Source organism: Urocitellus parryii, chromosome 12, assembly GCF_045843805.1.
Source record: "Urocitellus parryii isolate mUroPar1 chromosome 12, mUroPar1.hap1, whole genome shotgun sequence".
NCBI classification, from domain to species: domain Eukaryota; kingdom Metazoa; phylum Chordata; class Mammalia; order Rodentia; family Sciuridae; genus Urocitellus; species Urocitellus parryii.
The window spans coordinates 92,521,046-92,547,663 of NC_135542.1; the positions used below are offsets into that span (position 1 = coordinate 92,521,046).

Genomic DNA, 26,618 nt, shown 5'->3' on the forward strand with positions numbered 1-26,618 from the left:
ATCAAAATGGCGATATTACCAAAAGTTCTCTATAGGTTTAATGCAATGCCAATCAAAATCCCAACGGCATTTCTTGTAGAAATGGAGAAAGCAATCATGAAATTCATATGGAAGAATAAAAGACCCAGAATAGCAAAAACAATACTAAGCAGGAAGTGTGAATCAGGTGGTATAGCGATTCCAGATCTCAAACTATACTACAGAGCAATAGTAACAAAAACAGCATGGTACTGGTACCAAAACAGGCGGGTGGACCAATGGTACAGAATAGAGGACACAGAAACCAACCCACAAAACTACAACTTTCTTATATTTGATAAAGGGGCTAAAAGCATGCAATGGAGGAAGGATAGCATCTTCAACAAATGGTTCTGGGAAAACTAGAAATCCATATGCAACAAAATGAATCTGAATCCCTTTCTCTCGCCAAGCACAAAAGTTAACTCAAAATGGATCAAGGAGCTTGATATCAAATCAGAGACACGGCATCTGATAGAAGAAAAAGTTGGCTACGACCTACATGCTGTGGGGTCGGGCTCCAAATTCCTCAATAGGACACCCATAGCACAAGAGTTAACATTTAGAATCAACAAATGGGACTTACTTAAACTAAAAAGTTTTTTCTCAGCAAAAGAAACAATAAGAGAGGTAAATAGGGAGGCTACATCATGGGAACAAATCTTTACTCCTCACACTTCAGATAGAGCCCTAATATCCAGAATATATAAACTACTCAGAAAATTAGACAATAAGATAACAAATAACCCAATCAACAAATGGGCCAAGGACTTGAATAGACACTTCTCAGAGGAGGACATACAATCAATCAATAAGTACATGAAAAAATGCTCACCATCTCTAGCAGTCAGAGAAATGCAAATCAAAACCACCCTAAGATACCATCTCACTCCAGTAAGATTGGCAGCCACTATGAAGTCGAACAACAATAAGTGCTGGCGAGGTTGTGGGGAAAAGGGTACATTTGTACATTCTTGGTGGGACTGCAAATTGGTGCAGCCAATTTGGAAAGCGGTATGGAGATTTCTTGGAAAGCTGGGAATGGAACCACCATTTGACCCAGCCATTCCCCTTCTCGGTGTATTCCCTAAAGACCTAAAAAGAGCATGCTACAGGGACACTGCTACATCGATGTTCATAGCAGCACAATTCACAATAGCAAGACTGTGGAATCAACCTAGATGCCCTTCAATAGACGAATGGATAAAAAAAATGTGGCATTTATACACAATGGAGTATTACTCTGCAGTAAAAAATGACAAAATCATAGAATTTGGTGGGAAATGGATGGCATTAGAGCAGATTATGCTAAGCGAAGCTAGCCAAGCCCTAAAAAACAAATGCCAAATGTCTCCTTTGATATAAGGAGAATAACTAAGAACAGACTAGGGAAGAAGAGCACGAGAAGAAGACCAACATTAAACAAGGATGAGAGGTGGGAGGGAAAGGGAGAGAGAAGGGAAATTGCATGGAAAGGGAAGGAGACCCTCAGGGTTATACAAAATTACACACAAGAGGAAGTGAGGGGAAAGGGAAAAACAGTACAAGGGGGAGGAATGAATTACAGTAGTGGGGGTAGAGAGAGAAGAGGGGAGGGGAGGGGAGGGGAGGGGGGATAGTAGAGGATAGGAAAGGCAGCAGAATACAACAGACATGAGTTTATCAATATGTAAAGCAATGAAGTGTAACTGATGTGATTCTGCAAGCTGTATACGGGGTAAAATGGGAGTTCATAACCCGCTTGAATCAAAATGTGAAATATGATATATCAAGAACTATGTAATGTTTTGAACAACCAACATTAAAAAAAAATAAAATAATAAAAAAAAAGTACCATGGCAGGAGGTCCCTTAAGTACTATCCCCGTAGGAACCACTGAGGCACCTGAAACACCACGCCAAATGGCTCATCTGGTGGCTGAGAGCTGGGACTGTTGTTTTGACTGCAGCGGAAACATTGCATCAGTAGGTCCATGACCTTCAACAATTCCATAAGAATGTAACCGAGACCTGGCAAACTCAAGAACATAAGGATCCAGATAATTCAAACAAAATTCAACAACTAAAGGATTCTATTATTTAACTAGGAGAATAAGTACAACATTTACAATGGCATCAAAAACTTCAGGGTCATTGTAATATCACCCAATTTTGTGTCACTAGAGATCCATATGATGACACTGAGACACAATGGAAAATGTATGTAATCACCTAATGGACTTGATCTTCTTCATATCAATACTTGTTTGAATTAAAATTACAATCTCAGGATCTGCCATAGAAAATGCAAAAACATCTACTTTTGAGAAGAAATTTGGGGCAGTTTAGCTAAGGGGATTTCTTCCCTCAACTCTTTGAAATACTTTTCTACACATATACCTGGGCTACTAGCTATTACTATACAGTTCATTTCTATTCTAGTTCTGCACAGTCTTTCAAGCAGGTTGGAAATGATTAAACCATCAAGAAATATGGTTCCAACATTAATCATGCTTGCAATGCTCCAAAGGACCCGAACTCCTGAGATCATGGAAAGTGCACCCTAAGTTTGAAAGGGATACAATGGCCTTCATTAAGGGAAACAGGCTCCCCAATGATAGGACCTGCTAAAATTGTTTTCTTAGAACTAACAAATCTGTTAATCTTCACCTTTATTATAATAGCCTTTCTTATCCCTATTCTTAATGGTGTAAAAAAACAATTTTCTTAATGAGGTGACCTGTCTGGCTCAAGCCCTCTCCAGAATACAGTCCAAATTTCTGAAACCACAAAAGGAGGACTGTGCCTGAGCCCCAAGTCTACTCCCACATATACTCTTCTTAAGCCTCAACCACAAGAGAACCCATGTTCTTTTCCAGAACTCTGAGAGAAGGGGTCCTCCTACTTCACCGTTTCTCACCAAGAAGCAACCAGATCTGAAATCATTGCCACTATTCATTATGACTTTTCAGAGTCTGGAATAAAACATATGCAAATGACAACCCAAAAACAGTGTGGCCTAGGAAGAGGGACGGAGGGAAAACCAGAATATTGATAACATTGATCCTTTACCAATACTTTTTTTCCCAGTGACATAAAAATCCCTGGGAAGGAAGCAAACATCACTCAGTGACAAGAAATCCCTGGAAAAGGGCAAGAATTGGTCCTTTCCCAATATATCCATTCTCAGGGATAGGACAATGCACCCTCCATTTTGGCGCGATGAAAACACTGCCAATAAAAACAAATTTCTAGTTTTTGCAACCTTTTTCCTGAATGCCCACGTCCTGTTAAAGTCTTCAATGGGTAAGTTACCTCCCAGTGTGTAACCTATATAAACCCAGACCAGCAGCCATTTCTAACCAAAAAGTCTGCCCATCTGATGCCTGACTCAATAGCTGAATAAAGGCTTTGCTGAATTCATGAGGTCTGCACCCGTCTCCATCATCTCCATCGCCTTAACCTATAGTAGCTGGGGATACCTTTGATTTCTAAGAGAACATAAGGAATGATCTGGCTTACAGATACTCACTGTATGTTCTTAGTCTCACATTACATGCCAGTATTATAGAAGTAAGATATCTGAGGTATGCAACTGAGATAAAAAGAAAAAATATATACACTGAAAAAGTTGACATACTCCAAGCAATATCTTTATACGACCAAACATTTCACAATCCCTCTTAGCTAAGAATTATCCCACACACAACCAGCAAAAAAAAATGATATTCCATGATTAGCAGTGTAAGAGATGGGAAAAATAGGCCTGTGAATGCAATATTTATCTTTATTTATGAACAATTTTTTCTATATATGCGCTTGATTTCCTGTGGGTTCTTGACATTGTGAATCACACTATCTACTCACTGTCTCTAAGGAAGTCCAAAAGTTAAATAAAGGTCCATTGACAACTAACAGAATATTATTTTTTTAAAAAACACACGACTATAATCCCAGCAGCTTGGGAGACTGAGGCAGGAAGATCGCAAGTTCAAAGCATACATCAGCAATGGCAAGGTGCTAAGCAACTCAGGGAGACCATGTCTCTAATAAAACATAAAATAGGGCTGATGATGTGGCTCAGTGGTAGAGTTCAATCCCTGGTAAACCCCCACCACCACAAAAAAAAAGGTTACCACCAAGAAAAATGAATAAATCCCAGTTGTACTCCCCCAAACCAGCTCAGTACTCATATATATATTATTACCAATTCAGTCCTGACTGACTTTATCACATTACAAGAGAAAGCGGTGAAACTAACACTCTCCAGGGGATCAAAAGCAAAAGCAATTTAGATAAAGTTGTGCTGAACAGACACACCTCTTACTTGGGTGCACAGCATAACCACAATGCTTTTTCCACAAGCCTCTCTTTGCATGTCTACACAAATCCATCAGGCCCTAAGCAACATAGTGAGACCCTGTCTCTAAAGAAAAATAAAAAGGGCTGGGGATGTGAGGTAATGGGAAAGTGTCCCTGGTTTAAATTCCAAGGACCCGTCCACTCAGCAAAAAAAAAAAAAAAAAAAAAAAAAAAAAAAAAAATTAATTGCCTCTTTTATTAACACAAAATGAGACCTCAATGAGTTAACTTGTTTCTAACAAAAAGTTAAAATTTAAAAGTCCATGTTACCCTCTCCTTTATTTATGTTATCCATACTTTTTTATGTTCTCTTAATGTTCTAACTTTTCTCCTGGCCTGCCACCCAAACATGCAAGACAAAGAATGTGAGAAGCCCAAGATTCTATAGTGGCTGTTTGCATGGGGGAGGAAGTCACAGTAACTGCCACACTGGATCCTCTTACATGAGAAGAGAGAGAGGATCCTCAGTGCCTCTCACATATGAAAGAGGCTGATGGCACAAAGTCTACATGGCCAAGGAGCTGTCCTCAGGGAGTTATAAGTTAAAGGAGTACAACAAAAATCCAGAGAGGGAAATTTTACAGGCAACTAAGTCTTCCACCTCTCTAGAGTTTCTGCTATTGTTCAGAGTTCACTTTTCAAAGAATCAACTCACAGAAAAAAAGACCCCTGATTCTGCAAGTTAAAATAAAGTAATATCAATGTGTACAAGAATGCAGACTCAAGGCTTGTCCATGAAAAAATGTCTACAATAAAGAGGGATGGGGGAAGGAGAGCAGAAGAGAGTTACCAGTCTAACCTGGCCCAGCCCAGGCCAAAGAAAACAGGGATCTAGGAGAAACTAAAGAGAATCTTGGGCCACATCATTCCCCAGAGAATGCACTCAAGGAACTTCCCCCTAGGGCTGGGATTGTGGCTCAGTGGTAGAATGTTAGCCAAGCACTCGTGAGGCACAGGGCTTGACCCATGAATAAAATAAAAGTATTGGGTCCATCTACAAATAGGGAAAAAAAAAAACAACTTTTTAACCCCTTTCTGAATCCTTGAATACTGCAGTAACTTCAATAATCAAATCAACTTCTGTGGTTCCAGAACCACTATACTTGCTCAACCTAGATGTCTCTTTCTTCCATCTCCAGGGATATTAACTGCATATGTTAATAAAGTAATGTATTACTATTACCTCTTATAGTGTGAAACATAATTTATAACATATTCATAATATTTTAATGAACATTTAAGAGGAACACAGAGATGATATCCCTAACACAAGAGCCTAGGGGAGGGGAGCCATGGGGTGAGCCCATTATGTCCCTCCTGCAGGGCTCACCTACCAGAACTGAGCCATTTAGTTTCTATTATAACTTTCCTGTCACTTTCTCCACCCAATCAACTCTCTTGTCATTTTCCCCACCCAATCCCACCTTCTCCTTCGGAGTCTGACCACTCTATTGGCTACTTCATACCTTTAAACGGCCAGGTTTGTGACATCATTCTCCCACCAAACCTACTGCCACCTGCTAGAATCTTAGGCTTGCCATGTAGTTGTAAACAAATTTGAATCATCGCAAGTGACCAGTGACCAGTGACCAGTAACCAGTCATTAGTGTGGCCAGTAAACAGTGACCAGTGAACTCCATACTGGGAAACATGCATTCTCTAGCCTCAGCCACCCACACATCCTCTAGGGTGATCTCCTCATCCTTTGTATCTACAGTTGATGTGACCTCTTCTCTGACCATGTCAGGTGAGTAAAGAAACTTTTTAAAGCTTTTTATTAGACTTTTACCTGCCTCAATTTACTAATGGAGTCAAAAGAGCTAAGAATAATAGGGGAAAGGATGGAACTAGAAATCTGGACACCTAATTTCATTTGGAATTTGACATGTACTAGGTATAGAACTGGACTATCTTACTCTCTCACAAAATCTGTTTCCTGATTTGCTACATGAGGATAACAGATTGCCCATGTTCTGGTCCCTTACTTTTCTTGCATCTTGAGGGGCGTGTTTTTAGAGAATGAAATCCGATTTCATGGTTGTGTTGTTTCAACTGAAAGAGACAAAACCTAGGCAGGGTGGAAACCAAGAGGTTTCCTCTGTAACAGGTTCCCTTCAAAAAGATTTCTACTTCAGTATTTCAAATTTAGTGCCGTTCATAAAAGGGACATTCACATATTTGGGAGTTTTCTGTTTCAACTAGGTGAAAAGAGAAATAGGGAGAGAGGAGCAGGAGGACAGGGCTGTAAGGAGGCAGATGTTCTTGGGAAAGCAAGTTTGTGACTGTTTAAGCACACGGCAATAGGAACTCGGCGGAGGAAGAAAATATAAAAATAAAGGAGAAGAAAATGTTAGAAAAATAGAGATGAAGAGAATGATGTTGTTGAGAAAAAAAGAGGTTGGTTGGGATGGATGTGGAAGAAAAGCAAAGATTTTATTTAAACCAACAGACAGCATAGAGTGAATGTTCCCAGAGGCTGGTTTAGAGAATGTTTAGATTAACAGACCAGCAAGGAAACTAAGACTTGAATGAGGGTATCACTGGGGTAAGCAGGTTATCAGAAAAGTCACACTTGGCTGTTAGAGTTCTTCTATGATCGCTTTCAACACAGATGATGTTGACAGTTTGAACATGAACATTTTAGAAGTATGTTTTAGAAATGATTCTTCCTCCAAACATGCCAAGGAAAGTGGTTCTAGACAGAGCTGGGGAAATGGCAATTTCCGTGTCCTATTTTGTTCTGATTTTTAAACTACAGTGATTTCTAAAACATGTTTTGTCCAAACCTGCATCAGAAGGACACATTCCTTTGTGTGATATAAGCTGTCAAGGTGAAGCTGTTTTCCATCTTTACAACAGTTTTTTTTTTTTCTAAAACAGACAATATACAAATGGTCATTGATGATTTCTAAATCTAAGAACCGAAAGAAAGAACTGTATAAGAATAAAAATTCAAGCTCACATCTCTAATTCCAAGTTTATTTAAATAACTATGTGAAGACGTTTTGTTTTGTCTACATTTCAAATAATTGTTTGGGGCTGGGGTGTAAGGTAGCTCAAACATTTTTGTATTAATATAAATGGGAGAAGAAAATGTCAGAATAAAAGACAAAAATTGTTTTAAATTTGTTATTTTATTATACTGTGATGGTTTTCTCAGACTTTAGGGACAAGACTTTTCTCTAAATGTGATAATAAACCAGGCTTCTATGATTTTGTTAAAGCATTTTTTCTGTTTTTTGAATAATCAAAAGGATTATCAGAAAATGTGTTTATATTAATTGAAATATCTACCTAGTGGAATTAATGTCTTTTATTTGGTGTTGGTAATCCTTAGAGGAAGAGAAACAAGAACAGTAATGACTTTACACTTATTGTTTTTTTCTCTAGTATGTACAAAATTTCTTTCGTCCTTCCTTCTGTCCTCATTCCCTTCTTCTTTCCCTCACTCCCTCCATTTCTCTCTCCTTCCCTCCCTGCCTTGCTCCTTATGCCTTCCTTCCTTCCTCTCATTCATTCTTTCTTTCTTATTTTCTTCTCTTCTTTCCAGTTCTGAGGATTGAACACAGGGTCTCATGAATGCTAGGCAAGCATGCTACACAAGCTATATCTCCAGGATATTTTATTTCTTTTCTCAGATAGGATCTTGCTGAATTGCCCAGAGTGGCTTTGAATTCCTGGTTTCCTGCAATCCCACTGCCTCGGGCTCCCGGGTGCTGGGACCAGAGGCCCACCACAGCATGCCCAGATTCATCATGGGTTTTGGCTTTAGTTTTCGCTTCTCCACGTGGCTACCCATCTGTTCACCCTACTTAAATTTGTGTTCACTTTACTTCAAATTTGTGTTCACTTTACTTAAAATTACACACATTTTTAGTATAGTTTCTCTGTCTATATGTACAGCTTGAGAATGCATTCAAACTCACCTTCAATTATGAGCTTTGTTTTGATTAAGAGTATTCACTAAAATCAAAGAGAAACATTCACTTTCATAATATTGTATGCATGATAACAGAACTCATTTCTTAGCAAATTTCATATACACTCACTTTTGCTCATATCCATATGTTCATTACTACGTAGTCATTCCTTTTAGTTCTGAGCTGTGTTTGACTTTTGCTTCTATCTTTACAGAACATACTGTAACTCCCTCCAAATGAAACTTTTTGTAATACCTATTTATCAGTTGTAGCTCAAGACAATACTTTTATTTTATTTATTTTTACATGGTGCTCAGGATTGAACCCAGGGCCTCGCATGTTTCAATTTCTTTCAAGAAGCATTTCTTGAGAAACTGAATTTCAGGTAGTCATTTTCATGTAGGATCAGCAGTTAGGCTGAAAGAGGGCAAAGAATGACGCTTAAATTATCATTTGGATGGTCAAACTGAACTCTAGGAAATATCATGTGACCTGGACAAACAAAAGGAGATACTAAAGATCACTGTGGTGATATCAGTACGATTTTCTATGAACAGGGAAAAACAAATTTCTGTATCTCCAGATTTCTGGTCTTTGGAACAAGAGTCCTGGCCAGGGAGAAAGTTTCCATAATCTGTTGCGGATTCTGAAAAAGTCAGTCTCACTTCCCTGACCCTTGGTGTACTCATTTGCTAACTGGTAATGTTGGGGTTTTCTCTGAGTTCGAAAATACTTCAGTTCTAGGGCCAATTCAGGAGTCAATACTAGTGCAGGCTCAAAGGAAAGGTAGGACAGGTAGAAGGATGCTTATAGGGAACAATGTGTGAAGCAGACCACTTGGGACTTCTGTGCCCAATTTGAGAGAAAAGGCAGGTAATCAGAAGAGTACTTGCAGCCATCCTAAATGGAGTGATTTGGGGTCTCTCAATGATTATTGAAATCAGGGCCCTCCTGATTACTACAACAGTAAGATGTCATTGTTTCTTGACTATTGTAAGAATCTGCCTGTCTCATCAATATTTTCACCACCCTCTTCTTCCTACAGAAAATTTCCAAAATTCTTCTTTACATGGAAATGCTGATTCTCTGCAGCTCTCTCTTCCTGTGGTGACCAATGCAGCTTCCCTGACAGGAAGTGTCTGCAACTTCTCCAGAGCCTCTGCTCCAGCTGCCACTTCAGCATGGTTACTGCCCTCAACCTGTGGCACCTCCTTCCAGCCACTCATGGGCAGTGCCTCCCTTTATCAACATGCTAGCACAGCCATGGTGTCTGGGGTTACTGGCCGGAACCAGACTCCCATGGCACCTGCCCCCTGTCCAAGTATCTCTGAGTGGTATATCCCAGGAAGTGCTGAAAAGAGCTCATCTTCACTCAGGGACTTTAATCTGACTGTCAGGTTAAGGCAGATTACAGCAGATTCTTCCCTATCTATGGCATTCCAGGATGACAAAACTTCCGAAGCCAATGTCATGATCCCTGGGTATCCACTACTATCGGGTAGGCTTGTCCAGGTGACACTACCTCAGATTCCAAATCAAGGACATTGCCTCTCACTACCCCACCAAGAAGGAAGCCAGGTCTACTACTATGATCAAAGCTCTCTGGGGACTCTGCTCTCTGGAGAACATTGGCCCTGCCTGCAATCCTATGGCTCTGTGCCATATGCAGGAAGTAGTGCCGCTGCCCCTCAACCAGAAATGGTGACAGTGCTAAAGGAAGTTCAGCCCACAAATGCCCTACCATCAGTCCCTACACCTGTGACCTACTACTCTGTGTCCACTCAGAGTATAGAAGGAACAAATTTTCAAGGTGAGTACAAACAGCAAAAAGGGGAAGGAATAAGATTACCATTCGAATGGAGGGTCCAGTTTTCAGCTGGTAATTGTGCGTCCACACATCCCTAGAATTCAAGTGCTGAGATTTTAACCACAATCTTGTTCAGCAGTCCCCATTTTCAGACTCTGTAAGAGAAGCATGCAGCACAGCATAATGGCCACCCATGCATTTAAGAGACCTCTAGGAGCACACGGAAGGAAGCGGCTGTTCACTATTTTTGCACTCAGTCCAGCTGCACAACCACACTATAAATATATTTCCCTAATTGTACTTTGGTTTAGAAAAATACATCAACACATATCAGGGTGTGACAGTTTAATTGTCCCTTAATTGACTGCAGGATTTAACCTCTGTATGTAGAGATGCTGCCCAAAGCAGGAGTCCAAAACCCACGACCATTCACATTGATCTCATGAGCAACAGCTCCACCCTCTCCTAGTTCATGGTGTTAAGTGTTCTTACATTCTGGGGAGAGTGGAGAGAATTGAGAGGCCCCTATATGAGAACGAGAGACTTCATGAAAGAGTTTTTCTGGGTTTCCCACAGAGGAGACAAGTGCTCTACCAGAAACCCATGCTGCCATGGTGATGAACCAGCCCAAAAGTAAGACTTCAAGGGATCACCTGTAACTAATATGCAACTCTTAACAGATATCTGTCAGTGGTCCTTTAAAAGAGCTAATAGAAATGCTTTCTCCACAGTTGGTGGTTTCCCTGAATAGTGTGTAGCTGGGAAGGGGGAGCATCCTACTTACCATCGTCCTTGATTCCTTTGCAGGGATGGAAACTTCCCTAGGGATGGAGGCTTCCTTGGGATTGCAACCTCCAAGTCAGACATTTTGTCTTCCACAGCCTCCAGAATTCTCATACATCTGCAATAACAGAAAAAGCCAAATAAGTGAGAAAAACTCACAAACTGAACTTGGGGACATTTCCACAATCACTCCAGTCCAGAGTTCCACTGATTTCTTGGCATTGCCCCCAAATCAAAGCCAGAAACAAACAGAGATTAAGAATTTGTGTGAGATTAACACCATGCTCACAGAGCCGCTGGATGCCTACCAAATTGCCATGGAGAACCAGGATCCTCCACTACTCCCTTTAGACATCCCAGAAATCCACCGGCTTCTGGCCTCCGTTGGTCCTCTGGACCAAGAGGAGAAGCCACATTCTGAAAATACCCTTCTAGAAAGGAGTAGCTTGAGTCTTGAGGACCAAGGCACACTTGAAAATGGGACTGAATTTAGCAGTTGTTTTGGAGACCTCACTGCACTGCTGGGGGATATTCAACTTCCTGAGCTTTTCGATTCCTTGAAAGACCTTGACCAAGCTGAGAGTCCCACAATAACAAATTCCAATGACACCAGATCCATCATGGTGAATCAGGGGCAGGAAATCACAAGTGCCTTAAAGGGTCCTAGTGATCCAGTGAGGAACAAAAAACATAAAGCCTCAGAGTCTCCTCATGGAACTCCTCAGGCCAAAATGCAGCTAAGGGACCTAGAGGGTGCATTAGGAGGAGAAGTTGCTCACAGGGATACAGACAGCAGTAGGGCCAATGTGCACACAGCCAAGCACTCTAACAGCAAAGCTCAGGAAGCTGCATCCAGCAGGAACAGCAAGGCTAAGGGCCATGGGCAGGAAAAGACCAAGAGAACCAGGGAAAAAAATTCCAAGAAAGCCGAGGAGAGGAAGCAGCCAGGCAACAGAGTCCAGGCGGAAGAGAAGCCAACTGTGCCCAAACTAATGCGGAAGAGGAACCAACCTGAGCTTTGCCAGGAGTCCTTTAAAAAGCCGCGGAGCTGTCTCGGCATGCACATGGTGGAGTCGGTGCAGGTTTTCCACGCACTGGGGAAGAAGAATGACAAGAAAACTGGGCTCTCTTCCTCCCGGGCCCCGGGAAACTCAGGCAGTACCCAAGACCCCCGTACATGCCCAGCTATGAAACCAAGGCTGGTGGTTAAGGGTCCTGAGAAATCACAAGTCAAAGCCCAGAATCCAGATATCAGTGCTGAAGGAGAGGGTCCCGCTCCATCCATTTATGAGCCTCCACCACCTGGGAAGGTCAAATTGGTACCTTTGCCTTTTCTGACCCAGGAGAAACCTCCACCTCGACCAGTAATCAATAGGAGGCCACAGTCTCTGACCTCACGGAGACCCACTGGGGCTTACCCTGCCCAGCCTGGCCCTGCTAGCTCAGCTCAACCCATGGCAGTCAACACATCCCAACCAGCTACTGCCAACCCATCTTGGATTCGTCCTGCCAAGCCAGCTCACCCCGTTTTGACTCATGCCATTCAGTCACGTGTGAGCGCTTCTACCCAGCCTAGTGTCCCTTGGTCTGCTGCTTCTGGGCCTGCACCCTACAAAACATCATCTTGTACTTCTCTTCATTGGCAACCCATTCCCAGGGTTGGGACCAAGCCCCAGTCACAACCGCCCAAGCCTCAAAACCAATATCTCCTCCAAGACTTTGCCTTACAACCAATTCCATGGAGGAAACCCAATGTTGCTGGGCAAGTAGTATCAACTCCCATCACCAAACAGCAGAGGCCAGAGCGGGAAGCCATGAAGAAGAAGGCTCAACAAGAGCGTGAGAATGCTGCCAAGTACACTGCTTTGGGGAGAGTGCAGTGTTTCATTGAGAGGGAAAGAGAGATGGAGATTTCTCGCTACTATGGCTACACAATGTAAGAGCTGCTAAGATCAGTGGTGCCACTTAGGGACCAAATAGTTTTCCACATGTATATAGATAGAGTGATACACATTTATTTATTCTCAGATGCTTTCAACGTTTAATAAACTTATACAAAGAAATGTAATATTATTCACTAATACATAATAAAGAGGCCTTCTGGTACCACTGAGAATTGTTAGAAAATAAAGAGGCCTTTCGGTACTACAAGGGTACCAAATAGTGTTCTCATATACACATAGATAGATACATGAGAATTTATTCATAGTTGAAAAGGTAGTATAGTTTAATAAAGAAATGCTATAGTATTGATTAGAGGGTAAGTAATAAAGAGGCTTTATATTGCCATTTGAATATCAAATAGTTTTATACGTATATATACAGAGAGGTACATAGATACAAAAGTGTTCACTTATATATTTTTAAGACTTAATATACTTGAATAAAGAAATGTAATAGTATTGTTTGAGAGATAAGTAATAAAGATGCTTCCTGGTACTGCTTGGGCATCACATAGTTTTCCACATGTGTAGATATAAATTTTATAAATATGTAGATACAAAGATACAAATGTATTCACTCTAATATATTTTTAAAGTTTAGTCAAATTGAAGGAAGAAATTCCATAGAATTGGTTAATAGATAATAAAGAGGCCTTGTGTTACCACTGGGCTATCAAACATTTGTCCTCATAGACATATGAATATGTACTCATTCCAATATACTTTTAAAACTTAATAAAATTGAATAAAGAAATGTAATGGAATTGATTAATAGATAATAAACAGGAATTTTGAGTTTGAATGGCTGTTAAATGTGGTTTATTTTGGTAGCGGTGTGGATCACAGCCTACATGAGAAGAAAGGAACTCAAATTTGGCCAGGATAATAGAAGTAAAGGCTAGGAATGGGGGAAAGAGGAAGGCATGTCATCCAGCACTAGGAAGGCAAAAAGAAGACAGATGTATGGGTTTACTGGAAGAATCAGGAATTGGCAAAATGGCTGACCAATAACACAATGTTTGAAACGAGGGTTAAAATGATAAAATGTCAAGCAAGTTGAAAATGATAGGAGACGGGTTCAGGTTGACCAGAAGAAATGCAAAAATCAAACAAAAAACTCTCATGGAGAATGGCTGAGTTTTGGTATACCTGAATGGCATTTTCAAAAATAAGATTCAGGGCACATCCCCACCATGATTGGGTCACTTAAGATCCTAGCTGGGAAAGGTGAATACAAAACACGGGGAATCTACCAGGGGTGTTACAGGGTTCTCAGTTACCCTGAGGGAAGCTGATAACTGGAACTTGGCCAAGTGAACTCAGCAGCATGAGGCCCACCCAGAACATGGCCTGGAATAAATCACCATTGACTCAACACCCATGCACCAGGGCAGCAGAGAGGCACTACTTGAATGAACCTTCACACACAAGGCCAGTACCACTCTGACACTTTACTAATGGTTGAGAAGCAAGGCCTCAATCTGAGGCTTGTGTCCTCAAGTCCTCAGTGTTGGCAAGGGCCCCCTGCAGGCAGCCAACCTGGCTTTTAGAGCACACCATAGAGACGTTGGGGTAGAGGGTGAAGGAGAGAGATCACACTTGAAAGGGGGTTAAATACTGAACTGAGAAGCCTGTCAGGTCCTCTTCCATTGATTCTGGCAGATGCTGTCTTCAGGGACCATTGCCATGAACCGAAGCTCACAAGGAAAACATCACTCCTTGGCTTCCATCTCCACCCAACGCAAGCAGAGTGCGCATGTGCAAAGAGCAACCTGCCAACAGCTGCAGGACCCAGCAGCCCCAACAGCTTTTACCCATTCCCTCAAAACTGCCAGTCACCATCTTCACCACTCTTCCCACAGGAGACATCACCTTTTCCCACATTTTGGAAACTTCCAGAGATATTTGACCCCAAAATATATGTATCACAATTTGTTAAATTATCTGACCTACGGATTTCAAATGTAACCTTTATGACATATTAAATTCCTATGCGTATTTGCATTCTTCTTTGTAGAATTTGCCTGGCTTTCTTGCTTTTCCTATTTACCAGGTCTCTAGGATATTTTTTATCATGTTTTTCCTTTTTTAAAAAAAAAATTCATTATTCTTTCTTTTTAGACATCTATTATGTTCATTCATGTTTTCCCTTTTAGTTATGTTGATTTCTACCATATCTCATCTAATCTCCATTTATGTTGTTCTTTTCTTTTATGAAACATAAAACTCAACATTTCAACCATTTTTATGTGGATAACTCTACAGCATTAAGTAGATGCACAATGTTGTTCAAGCATTATTCACTATCCAAATCCAAAACTTTTCACCATCCCAAACAGAAAGCTATATCCATGATATAATTTTCCATTCCCCTCTCATGTTCTGTCCTATTTTGCATTGCTTGGCCTTCTGTTTTTTAGCTAGTTTTGAAAGAGTGGGCTACCATCTGATGTGCTTGGGGGGTTCTTTTCTGACTTGTTTTTGTCGTCTGAGAGGATGCTATTCTCCTGTTTCTTAGAATACCTTTATTTGGGATTTGGTTTCCTTCTTTTCTTGCTATGCACTTTTATGCAAAATTCATTTTCTTTGTAAAAGTATGGTTGAGGATAGAGTTTCTTATGTGACGGTACGACAACTTCCACCTCTCCTTCCTCCACCTCTTCTTCTTCCCTCCAGTTCTGTCCGTCCCCATTTTCCCTTTGCTCTCCTCCTTCTCCTCCTCTTACTTCTTGAAGTATTAAAAACATGTCGACTTATTTTCTAAAACTTTCTGGCTGTTTACACAGGGAGTTTTATCCTTTGTGTCTATTGTTCCTCCCAGCGATTTCTCCTCTGGGTGAGGCCTTGTCCTGAAAAGGAGCATTGGCTGTTCATTTTTCAAGAGAGTTTAGGGGCTGGACAGCGTCAGCCCTTCCGATTTGAATGTGGGACATTTGTACTTACAGCTGCTCCTCAGTTTCCACAGAGAATTGCACCCAGGACCCCTCAAAGACATCAAATTCCACAGAGTCGAAGAGAGACTGCACACATTCAAATTATCTAAATCATCTCTAATTACTTATTATAACTACAATGTAAATGCTATGTAAATAGCTGTTGTACCATATTGATTATACAACGTATAGTACATTTTGTAGGACACCTACTGCACTCACTTTGGGGTTGGCCAGAACTCCTCTCAGTTTCAGCTGCTCTTCTCCTGCTGGCCCACAGTGCTTTGCAGGAATGCCTGCTAGAGCTTTGAAAGCCTCCTGTCTCCCATTTCCTCTGGTGCAAGTGCTGCTGCCAGGCAGGTCTGGTGCCTCCTGCTGGTGGTTGGCCCTATCCTTTTGTTCTGAGGTTCCTAGGGAACACTGTGTTCTCTACTTTTGTGGTAAATGCTACTCCAGGGTTTGGCTTTCTTTCATCTATTTCCATGGCCTCTAGGCCAAACATGTCTTTTTCTTCTCTTTGTTTTGGGAGACTCCAAACTACAATTCTGCCTGCATCTTTCTGAAATCTTCATGGATAACATAATTATTTTAAATTGAGAACGTTGCAGGTTTCAGTTCCCTGAAGCAGAGCTTCATTTCCCCCAAACTAGTTAAGACTAAGGCAGACTGTGAGTCCCCTGTAAAGACCATGGCACCTGGTGTCTTTGCTTGCTATGTTGGTGTTTGAGTGAGAAGCAATCTCAAGGTTCATGGGGGAGGGACATCTGGCCACAGGAAGAGGGAGTAGTCTGCGGGACAGGTGAAGAATGGGGACATGGCCTCTAGTCCAAATGTGTCTTTTTCTTTTCTTTGTATTTTCTTTCTGAACACATTTGAGAAGGAATCTCCTATTTGCTCTCCTTCCCCTGTGGGTGGGGGTGGGGTGTCGGGTCTATACACAGTTTCCTTGTCTTCCTTAGCATCATCTTTCCAGTTGTCCAGGCCAGAAACCTTTGACATCCTTTGATTCCTTTCTCTCTCTCCCAATTACACACTCGGAATTTTAGTAAATTTCATCTGCCCTCTCTTCACATCACATCTAAAACCTACCCACTTCTAACTCCATTCCTCCATTTCTGCTGTAGCATAATCCCTAACCATTTACTGCCTTTCTATCCCCATGATAGGGGATACACACGTTTTCCATAAAAAGACAGATAGATGGTGAATACATAACTGTCTGTGAGCCAGATTGTCTCTGTCTGCACAGCTCCACTCTGCACTTGTAGCATGAACGTGGCCACGCAAAATAGGAGAACACATGGATTAGCTCTGTTTTAATAAAACTTTACTCACAAAAACAGGCTGTACTGCTTTACAGACTCTGGCTCTGCCTGATCCACTGCTATGCTCCCTTTCAATCACTCCACCCCAGACCCCCTGAGCCCACTTGCTGTTCCAAGCCTAAAAAACACTCCTCACCTCCTTCAAGCCTCTTCTCAAATTGTACCTTTCAATGAGGCTTTGTCTGACTACACTGCAAGCACCTCTCAGGGTTTCTCCCTTCCTTCCATCTGATTCCCTTCACCAGGGACTACATCTCCTGTACTGTTGTGAACCTTTCAATACATTTTGTAATTTAATTCTTCGTTGTCTTTATGGTTTAGACTTTCCATCACTCCCTTGCCCGGCAATTCCTAAAATGTAAGACCCTCGAGAGCACAAAATTTTCTCATATGTTGTTCATTTCCATGTGTCCCATGTCTTAAACAGTGTCTCAAAAATAAGAGCTGATCAGTACATGTTTGTTGAATGGCATATACCCAAAGGGCTTAAAATCACCATACTATACTAATGCTGACACATTCAAGTTTACAGCAGCTCAATTCATAATAGCTAAATGATGGGACCAACAGAGCCCTTTAACAGATAAATGGATAAATAAAATGTGGTATCTATGTACAATGGAATATTACTCAGTGATAAAGAAGAATGAAATCATGGCATTTGCCAGTCGAGGGATGGAACTGGAGACTGTCATGCTAAGAGAAATAAGCCAATCTCCCAAAAGCCAAAGGCTGAATTTTCTGTGATATGCATAGATGCTAACACAGAATGTTGGGGGATGGGGGAGGGAAGAGTAGAAGTTCATTGGATTAGAGAAAGAGGAATGAAGGGATGGAAGAAGGTGGGAATAGGAAAGGCAGTAGAATGAATTGGTCGTAGGTTTTCTGTGTTCATGTGTGAATACATGACCAGTTAACTGCACCACACAAACAACCACAAGAATGGGAAGTTAGGGATACGTGGGTTGGGCAGTTGGACACTGGGACCAAGGGCTAAAGGTGAGAGACTGAAAAAATGCAGACCACCCAGGCACTGCTTATTTCTCCAGCTCTGACCCGCTGTTTTACCAGGGGTCTAATCAGGCCTCTGTCTGTCTCCCTCCGGAGTAGACCACAGGACTCATCTAAACAGCCTTCCTACACCAGCTCCTCTCCAGATGGCCAGACAAAAGCTCCAGAACAGGACTGTCTCCTGGGACATTGACTCAGCAGACAAGTTCATTGGTGGCAGGGCTGCCACTGTTGGTGTGACCAGATCATAGGCTGGTTTGGAACTGTGTTTGGAGAAATGATGTTTCCCTAAACGTCTTCCCCAAGACCAAACAAACACAAAAGAATGCAAAGTTATACTCCATGTATGCCTAATATGTCAAAATATACTCTACTATCATGTATAAACAAAAAAAAATCAATAATTTAAAAAAATTTGAAATTAGAAATACAAAAATGTTATAGTAGTTGCTTATTAGCCACTTTATAAACCCAGCTTGACCACTGGCTATGCCAGTGACAACTAAACCAGAATATAAATGTGTGTCCAACCAAGTTCAATTCGACTTGCCAAATTGTTACCTATCGGATCCCCAGGTTATGTGCAGGCTAGACTCTCACTGTCACCTTCCCCTCACCTTCCTGTGCCCTCCACCCTCCCCCACTCTCATTTTCTCCTCTTCCTGGGTAGGCATTGATCTCTGTCCCGGGTAGAAACCCATCTCTCAAGCAACAGCTCTTCTCCTATGCCTTTTAAGGCCATTGGCTCTTCTGTTTGATGGTCACCTTCCTCTTCCTCTTTGCCATGTGAGGCTCTGTGGGGTCACTCACTCATCCCTGCTTCTTTGACTCCACTCCAATCTGGGTGTGGGAGTATGCTGAGGTATACACCATTAAAGGATGTTCCTCTAAACTCCTCCCCCAACACCAAACAAACACAAAAGAATGGAAAATTATACTTCATGTAAACCTTATATGTCAAATAAGGTTTATATATATATATATATATATATATATATATATATATATATATATATATACTTATATGTCAAATAAGGTTATATATATATATATATATATATATATATATATATATACTCTACTATCATGTATATACAAAAAGAACAAATAAATTTTAAAAACTTTTAAAAATTATAAATACAAAACAGATACAGTGTCTGCTTACTACCCACTTTATAAAGTAAATGTGTAAACCAAATAGAAAATGATAAAATCACTGACCTGAAGTACACCAAAGAACCCTAAAGTTTCTTATGGCATTTAACTCTTTTAGAAATTCTCAACCTTGAGATGAAACGTTTAACTGAAACAAAGATTTTGAATTACTTAATATAAATCATATAGTGCATAGCTAACTAGCCATAAAAAGGAACAGAGTATTTATAAAATAAATTTAATCATTAATTTTAACAGACACACATATTAAAGATCTTTCCATGCATGAGGAAGAACATGTTTTCCCAATCTGTCATTTCCTTGCTGACAGGAGATACCAGTCTTTAAAGAAACTAGGTGGTGCTCCAAACCACATATTACGCTTCATGTTATAGATTTACACGTATGGTTTTACTGCCACCTTTTTCTTGAATGCCCAACTAAAAAATACCACTATGTTCCCTTCCCCAATACCCAGCAAATTCTGGCTAGTACAGAAGGTCAGGAAAATCAATAAGGCAAGTGTTCCCACATACCCTGCAGTATCCAGTCCCTATACCCTTATCTCATATCCCAGCCTCCACCACACATTTCTCAGTGCTCCACCTGAAAGCTACTTTGTACACTATTCCCCTCCATCCTGGCTGATGCTCACTTATGCCTTTACCTGGACTGACTCAGGCACTAATGTGTCTCAGCAGCTCACCTCAGCTCTTCTCCCATAGGGCGTCCATGATAGTCCCTAATTCTTTGGCCAGGCTCTCCAACAAGACATGCCCACCTTAAATTTATCCCCCAGCCATCTCATACAACATGTAGATGATCTCCTGCTCCGAAGCCCATCCCCCAAATTGTCCAAACATCAGCAACACCCTACTTAATGCCCTGGCCTCCTAGGGTACAAGGTCTCTCAATCTAAGACCCTGCTCTGCTCCCCTCAGGTGCAGTAGTTACATATCCTACTGACCTCCCAACTCCTATACAATACCCGCAGAATGACTCTAGGCCTTAAAGAACATTCCCCTACCTTCTACTAAAAGAGATAAGCTTTCCCTCTTAGGCCTTTTTCAGTATTTTCACATCTGGATACCCAAATCCTTTTAGGAAGCCTCAAAAGAGAATCTTTTAGATCTTCTTCCATCTCCCCATTCCTTTTCTTCCACCATTTCTACTCTCCAGAATTCTCTTCTGGAATCCTTAACTCTTTATTTACCAATCCCTAATAAGCTTTTCTTCCTGTCACTCCACTCAGACAAAAAGAACAAAGGAGTCCTTGGGACTTCTTTACCAGAAGCCAGGGAAAGGGAATATCCCCCACCCCAGGACATTCTCATCCAAACAATTAGAATTAGTTTATCAAGGTTGGCCCTAGCCTCAAGGTTTAAGAGACTGTAGCTCTACTGATCCCTGAGGCCAGAAAAAAAAAAAAAAAAATTTTGACATTTGCATTATGTCAACCCTTTTCTATTCTTATCACACACTCTCTTTCAGAACTTCTCAGCTGCTGGTCATTTCTCTCCAATCCACCAACATTCCCCAAACCAGAGTCCAATGACTGCATGCACAATTCCTGGATCCCATAACTAACTAGCAACAAAACTCCCTATTAAACTCTGTCACTCTTCTTCCAACCAAAAACCCCTCTGCCCCTGTGATTTCTCACTCTTGTCCTGACACCCTTGATTTCTATTTTTTAAATTTTTTTTAATATTTATTTTTTAGTCGTAGTTGGACGCAACACCTCTATTTCGTTTATTTATTTTTATGTGGTGCTGAGGATCCAACCTAGTGCCCCGCCTGTGCAAAAAGAGCATTCTACTGCTGAGCCACAAACCCAGCCCCATCCTTGATTTCTTAGTGAACCCCTTTTCACATATAACTAATCAGCCAATCCCTGACTCCCCAGACTGGTTCATAATTGGAAGCTCCCACAAAGAGTCCCTGTTGGATATGGAAAATGACAAACTCCAAAATACTGTGGCATGGGAAGAGGGAGTAAAGAAAAAAAACAGCATATCGATGGCATTGATCATTTCCCATTGCATTCTTTCCCAGTGACAGAAAAAATCCCTAGAAAGGAAGCCAGAGCATTGATCCTTCCACAAATAAATCTTTTCCCAGTAACACTACAATGGGACTCCGAAGGGAAAGAGTTAAACACAGAATGCTAACCCCAGACGCTCCATTTTTCTCCAAGTAAAAACACTGTACAGTAAAAACAAATTTTCAAATTCTCCCAAACCTGTATCATGAGTCCTCCTTAAATAAGTCACCTCTCTGTAACCTATATAAGCATTGATTCTCCCTTAGGCCCATGACTCATTTTCCACCTTCTGAGAAGTGGGTTCATCAGAGGCAGCACTCTGTACCTGCATAAAAGCTGTGCTGATCCATGAAGTTTGTATCCAGCCTGGACCTCTTGTGCTAACAGTCCCCAAATCTTGCAGGCTATGCTGTACTTCAAGGAAAGATTACAGGAGATTCTTCTTTTGTCCTTACCCATTTAATTGAGGCTGCTCCCCTCCCCTCAGGCACCACATCTCAACAAGCTGAATTTGCTGCTCTCACTCAAGTTGTATCATGAGCCAGAAACAAATCAGTCAATATTTCTACTGATTCCAATTCACTTATAACATAATTCATTCTAATATCCTAATCTGCAGGGAAAGAGGTTTTCTTCCTCAGGCAGGAATTCTAATGCTAATTACATAAGAAATTTGCTTGAAGCTGCTCCTTTATTCCACAAGATGGCAGAGTTGCACTGTAAAGGACATCAGGCTGGCTAGTGTTACATATCCTTAGGAATAATACAGAGGACTGGCTAGTGAAGCGGGCTGCTCTCTCTCACCACCACCCTCAATCTTCACAAGCCTCTAAGTCCACAAATCTCCAGTTTCTCCCTGATGAAACTAAAGTCCTATTATTTTACCTACAAAGTTTACTCCACCCTGATATGCGCTCCCTCCAGTGACTCCTGAAGAATTCACTAAACCTACCCTCTTCAGATTTACAGGATCTCCAACAAGTTCCTCAATCCTGCACCACTTGTCTCAAGGATAACCCCAACCCTAATGTGAGACCACACCCATTTCTGACACACCAAGCTAGGGAGACCTTCCTGCCACAGACTGGCAACTTGACTTCACCCACATGTCCCCTGTAAGAAAAACAAATACCACCTAGACTCAGTAGACACCTTTACTGGATGGGTCAAAGCCTTTCCAGCTAACAATAAGAAGGCTTTTACCATTGCAACATAGCTTCCCAAGAAATAATTCCATGTTTTGATTTACCTGCCTCTCTCCAATCTCATATAGGCCCCCAAGTTAATTTCTTTATTACCCAAGAATTGGCTAAAGTTGAAATATAAAATGGAATTTCCTCATCCCCTATCATCTGCAGTCCTCAGGAAAGGTTGAAAGGACAAATAGGACCTTAAAAGCAACCTTAACCAAATTATGTAGTGACATTCCTTGTATTTGATTAAGCTCCTCCCTTTGGCCCTTCTCTGGATCCAGGTACTGCCCCCAAATCCTCTTATGATCAGCCCCTTTGAACTAATTTAGGGGAGAATTTGCTCCCTCACCATTCAACCTCAACCACCTAGCATTCCTCCAGATGTCCCAAAAGACCTCCTACCTCACCTCAGGGATGCCTTCTGGAAATATGCCCACACTCATCTTCCCACACTCAATCTTCAGGGGCCCCTCCTCCTATTTCCATAGGGGACTTAGTTTGCCTCTCCCCTTTCCAATGTGTAGTTCCCTTACCAAAAAAGAAAATGAAAGGGCCTTTTTAAGGTGACTCTCTCCACACCTACCACAGCCAAACTATAAGGCCATCCATCCAGGATCCATTTAAGCAATTTCAAATCTGTTCCTGCTAATGCCACGTACCATTCTGTTCTCACAGGCCTCATCTGACTACACATGACCTACCTTCCAGCCATTCCTGAGGAAGCCACTGACCCTCACACCCAGAATTCTTAGTGTTGCTCTCTCAGATACCCTTCTACCTTTTTAAAAATATTTTTTAGTTATACTTGGGCTCAATACCTTTATTTTATTTCTTTATTTACACGTGGTGCTGAGGATCAAACCTAGCGCCTCGCATGTGCTAGGCGAGTGCTCTACTGCTGAGCCACAACCCCAGCCTCTACTACCTTTTCTTAATAGCACTCAAGAGTCAAATTAAATTCATCATATTTACTTCCCCTTCATCTTTCTCCTCTACAAACATTAGAACTCATTTGAGATCCCTGGCTTCAAGGAATATACATTGTCCTGACCCCCACCCAAGATACATTTCCTCTCTTTGTGTTTTCCACATATCATCTTTAACTTCACTAACTGCCACACTGGACCAGAAACAGCAGAGACAAGAAGTGGCTGATGTATTCAGTGAGAATCCTCTCTCTACAGGCAAAAATGTTAATGTCTTGAGCCTGGAAGACAAACCCCAGGCCATGGGGATAGGTTAAGAGAGATAACTGGGGGCAATGGAGGAAAACAGGTCAGTCCATTATGCCTATTAGCATGTCCCTCAGGCTGCTCTTCATAATATGCACAACTGCCAGCTTGGCTAGAAACACAGAGGCTTATAGGGCCCACATTCTACAGCCTGTCACTGCTCACCCAGTAACATGGTTTGATCCTCCCCCTTCAATCTATCTTAATTCCAAGCCTGTTGCCTGGTCCTTTCTTGACTACCAGGTCCTCCCAACAATCTTTGTTCAATTATTCAGGACTGTCCTCCTGACCCCCTCTTTGTGTTTCTCTCAGAAACTCATATTGTTACCACACTGGGCCTCGAAACTCGGCTTACATATGTCCCAAAATAACAGGATCAAGAGGCCAGGCTTATTTTCCTCACTGGCAGAGGCTCATCTGCATGCCAGGGAGTTAATGTTAATTACTCATTAAGCAGACCCATATGCTCTTACCATTGGCACAGAAATCATTCACCAAAAGTTTTACAATGGTCTGAAGGTGATAACCCTATCATCGAATCTTTCTGTTGTAGGAAAACAAGTTATACATTGGGGTTCTCCTGGGGAACTGACTGATGCTGAATCCAGAGCTTTGGGATGAAAATTACCTTATAGAGACAATTTAGAACATCTGGTTTATAGAGATGTTTTCCATTCCAACATCACTAGATACTGGTCTAAGGGAGAATTATCACCTGCCATGAGAATGGATTCTCTGCTAATTAAGGACAAAAATAGGTCTGACTGAGGAGACTTTGGGGATATGGAAGGGTATTTCTCAATATAATAAATTGAAAAATGTTATCTATCGTAACATTTCCTTTCATAAGGAATTGTACCTTCACAGTATGTGTATTAAATCCCTATGTTTTAGGGTCCAGACCCATTCAAATACCCAATCAAATTTTGTGATGCCTCACAAAAACCTATATTATGTTAAATGTGTAAAGTGTATGCTACAACAACATTTGAACTCTATGCCAAAGTTCAGCACAAATTATAATGACTCTCAAAAGGCTCCTTGTAAAATTAAAAGTACCATGGCAGGAGGCCCCTTAAGTACCATCCACGTAGGAACTACTGAGGCACCTGAAACACCACACTAAATGGCTCATCTGGTGGCTGAGAGCTGGGACTGTTGTTTTGACTGCAGCGGAGACATTGCATCAGCAGGTCCAAACACCCATTACCTTCAACAATTCCATAAGAATGTTACCAAGACCTGGCAAACTCAACAACATTTGGATCCCAGATAATTCAAACAAAATTCAACAACTAAAAGATTCTATTATTTGACTAGGAGAATAAGTATAACATTTACAATGGGCTCAGAAACTTCAGGGTCATTGTAATATCACCCAATTTTGTGTCACTAGAGATACATATGATGACACTGAGACACAATGGCAAAATGTATGTAATCACCTAATGGACTTGACTTTTTTCATATCAATACTTGTTTGAGTTAAAAATCACAATCTCAGGTTCTGCCATAGAAAATGCAAAACCATCTACTTTTGAGAAGAAATTTGGGGCAGTTTAGCTAAGGGGATTTCTTCCCTCAACTCTTTGAAATACTTTTCTACACATATACCTGGGCTACTAGCTATAACTATAGAGTTCATTTCTATTCTAGTTCTGCACAGTCTTTCAAGCAGGTTGGAAATGATTAAACCATCAGGAAAATATGGTTCCAACAATAATCATCCTTGCAATGCTCCAAAGGACCCGAACTCCTGAGATCATGGAAAGTGCACCCTAAGTTTGAAAGGGATACAATGGCCTTCATTAAGGGAAATAGGCTCCCCAATGATAGGACCTGCTAAAATTGTTTTCCTAGAACTAACAAATCTGTTAATCTTCACCTTTATTATAATAGCCTTTCTTATCCCTGTTCTTAATTGTGTACAAAAAAAACATTTTCTTAATGAGGTGACCTGTCTGGCTCAAGCCCTCTCCAGAATACAGTCCAAATTTCTGAAACCACAAAAGGAGGACTGTGCCTGAGCCCCAAGTCTACTCCCACATATACTCTTCTTAAGCCTCAACCACAAGAGAACCCATGTTCTTTTCCAGAACTCTGAGAGAAGGGGTCCTCCTTCTTCACCGTTTCTCACCAAGAAGCAACCAGATCTGAAATCATTGCCACTATTCATTATGACTTTTCAGAGTCTGGAATAAAACATATGCAAATGACAACCCAAAAACAGTGTGGCCTAGGAAGAGGGACGGAGGGAAAACCAGAACATTGATAACATTGATCCTTTCCCAATACTTTTTTTCCCAGTGACATAAAAATCCCTGGGAAGGAAGCAAACATCACTCAGTGACAAGAAATCCCTGGAAAGGGGCAAGAATTGGTCCTTTCCCAATATATCCATTCTCAGGGATAGGACAATGCACCCTCCATTTTGGCCCTATGAAAACACTGCCAATAAAAACAAATTTCTAGTTTTTGCAACCTTTTTCCTGAATGCCCACATCCTGTTAAAGCCTTCAATGGGTAAGTTACCTCCCAGTGTGTAACCTATATAAACCCAGACCAGCAGCCATTTCTAACCAAAATGTCTGCCCATCTGATGCCTGACTCCATAGCTGAATAAAGGCTTTGCTGAATTCATGAGGTCTGCACCCGTCTCCATCATCTCCATCTCCTTAACCTATAGTAGCTGGGGATACCCTTGATTCCTAAGAGAACATAAGGAATGATCTGGCTTACAGATACTCACTGTATGTTCTTAGTCTCACATTACATGCCAGTATTATAGAAGCAAGCTATCTGAGGTATGCAACTGAGATAAAAAGAAAAAATATATACCCTGAAAAAGTTCTTAGTCTCACATTACATGCCAGTATTATAGAAGCAAGCTATCTGAGGTATGCAACTGAGATAA

At 41.2% G+C, this 26,618-nt stretch overlaps 1 protein-coding gene across 1 annotated transcript; it reads left to right on the plus strand.

The window, feature by feature from the left end:
* Nucleotides 1-6,008: 6,008 nt before the first annotated feature.
* Nucleotides 6,009-12,808, plus strand: LOC144249648 (uncharacterized protein C2orf78-like). The gene is made up of 3 exons (XM_077791763.1): nucleotides 6,009-6,105; nucleotides 9,324-10,088; nucleotides 10,893-12,808. The coding sequence occupies exons 1-3, from the start codon at nucleotides 6,009-6,011 to the stop codon at nucleotides 12,806-12,808; spliced, it is 2,778 nt and encodes a 925-aa protein (XP_077647889.1).
* The last annotated feature ends 13,810 nt before the right edge of the window (nucleotides 12,809-26,618 follow it).

Bases quoted from the DNA above. Each gene is read 5' to 3' on its own strand.
- LOC144249648 (XM_077791763.1), top strand. From the start codon at position 6,009: ATGCATTCTCTAGCCTCAGCCACCCACACATCCTCTAGGGTGATCTCC. The intron at 6,106-9,323 runs GTGAGTAAAGAA...TTCTTCCTACAG, and splicing joins CTCTTCTCTGACCATGTCAG to AAAATTTCCAAAATTCTTCT. The intron at 10,089-10,892 runs GTGAGTACAAAC...ATTCCTTTGCAG, and splicing joins AGAAGGAACAAATTTTCAAG to GGATGGAAACTTCCCTAGGG.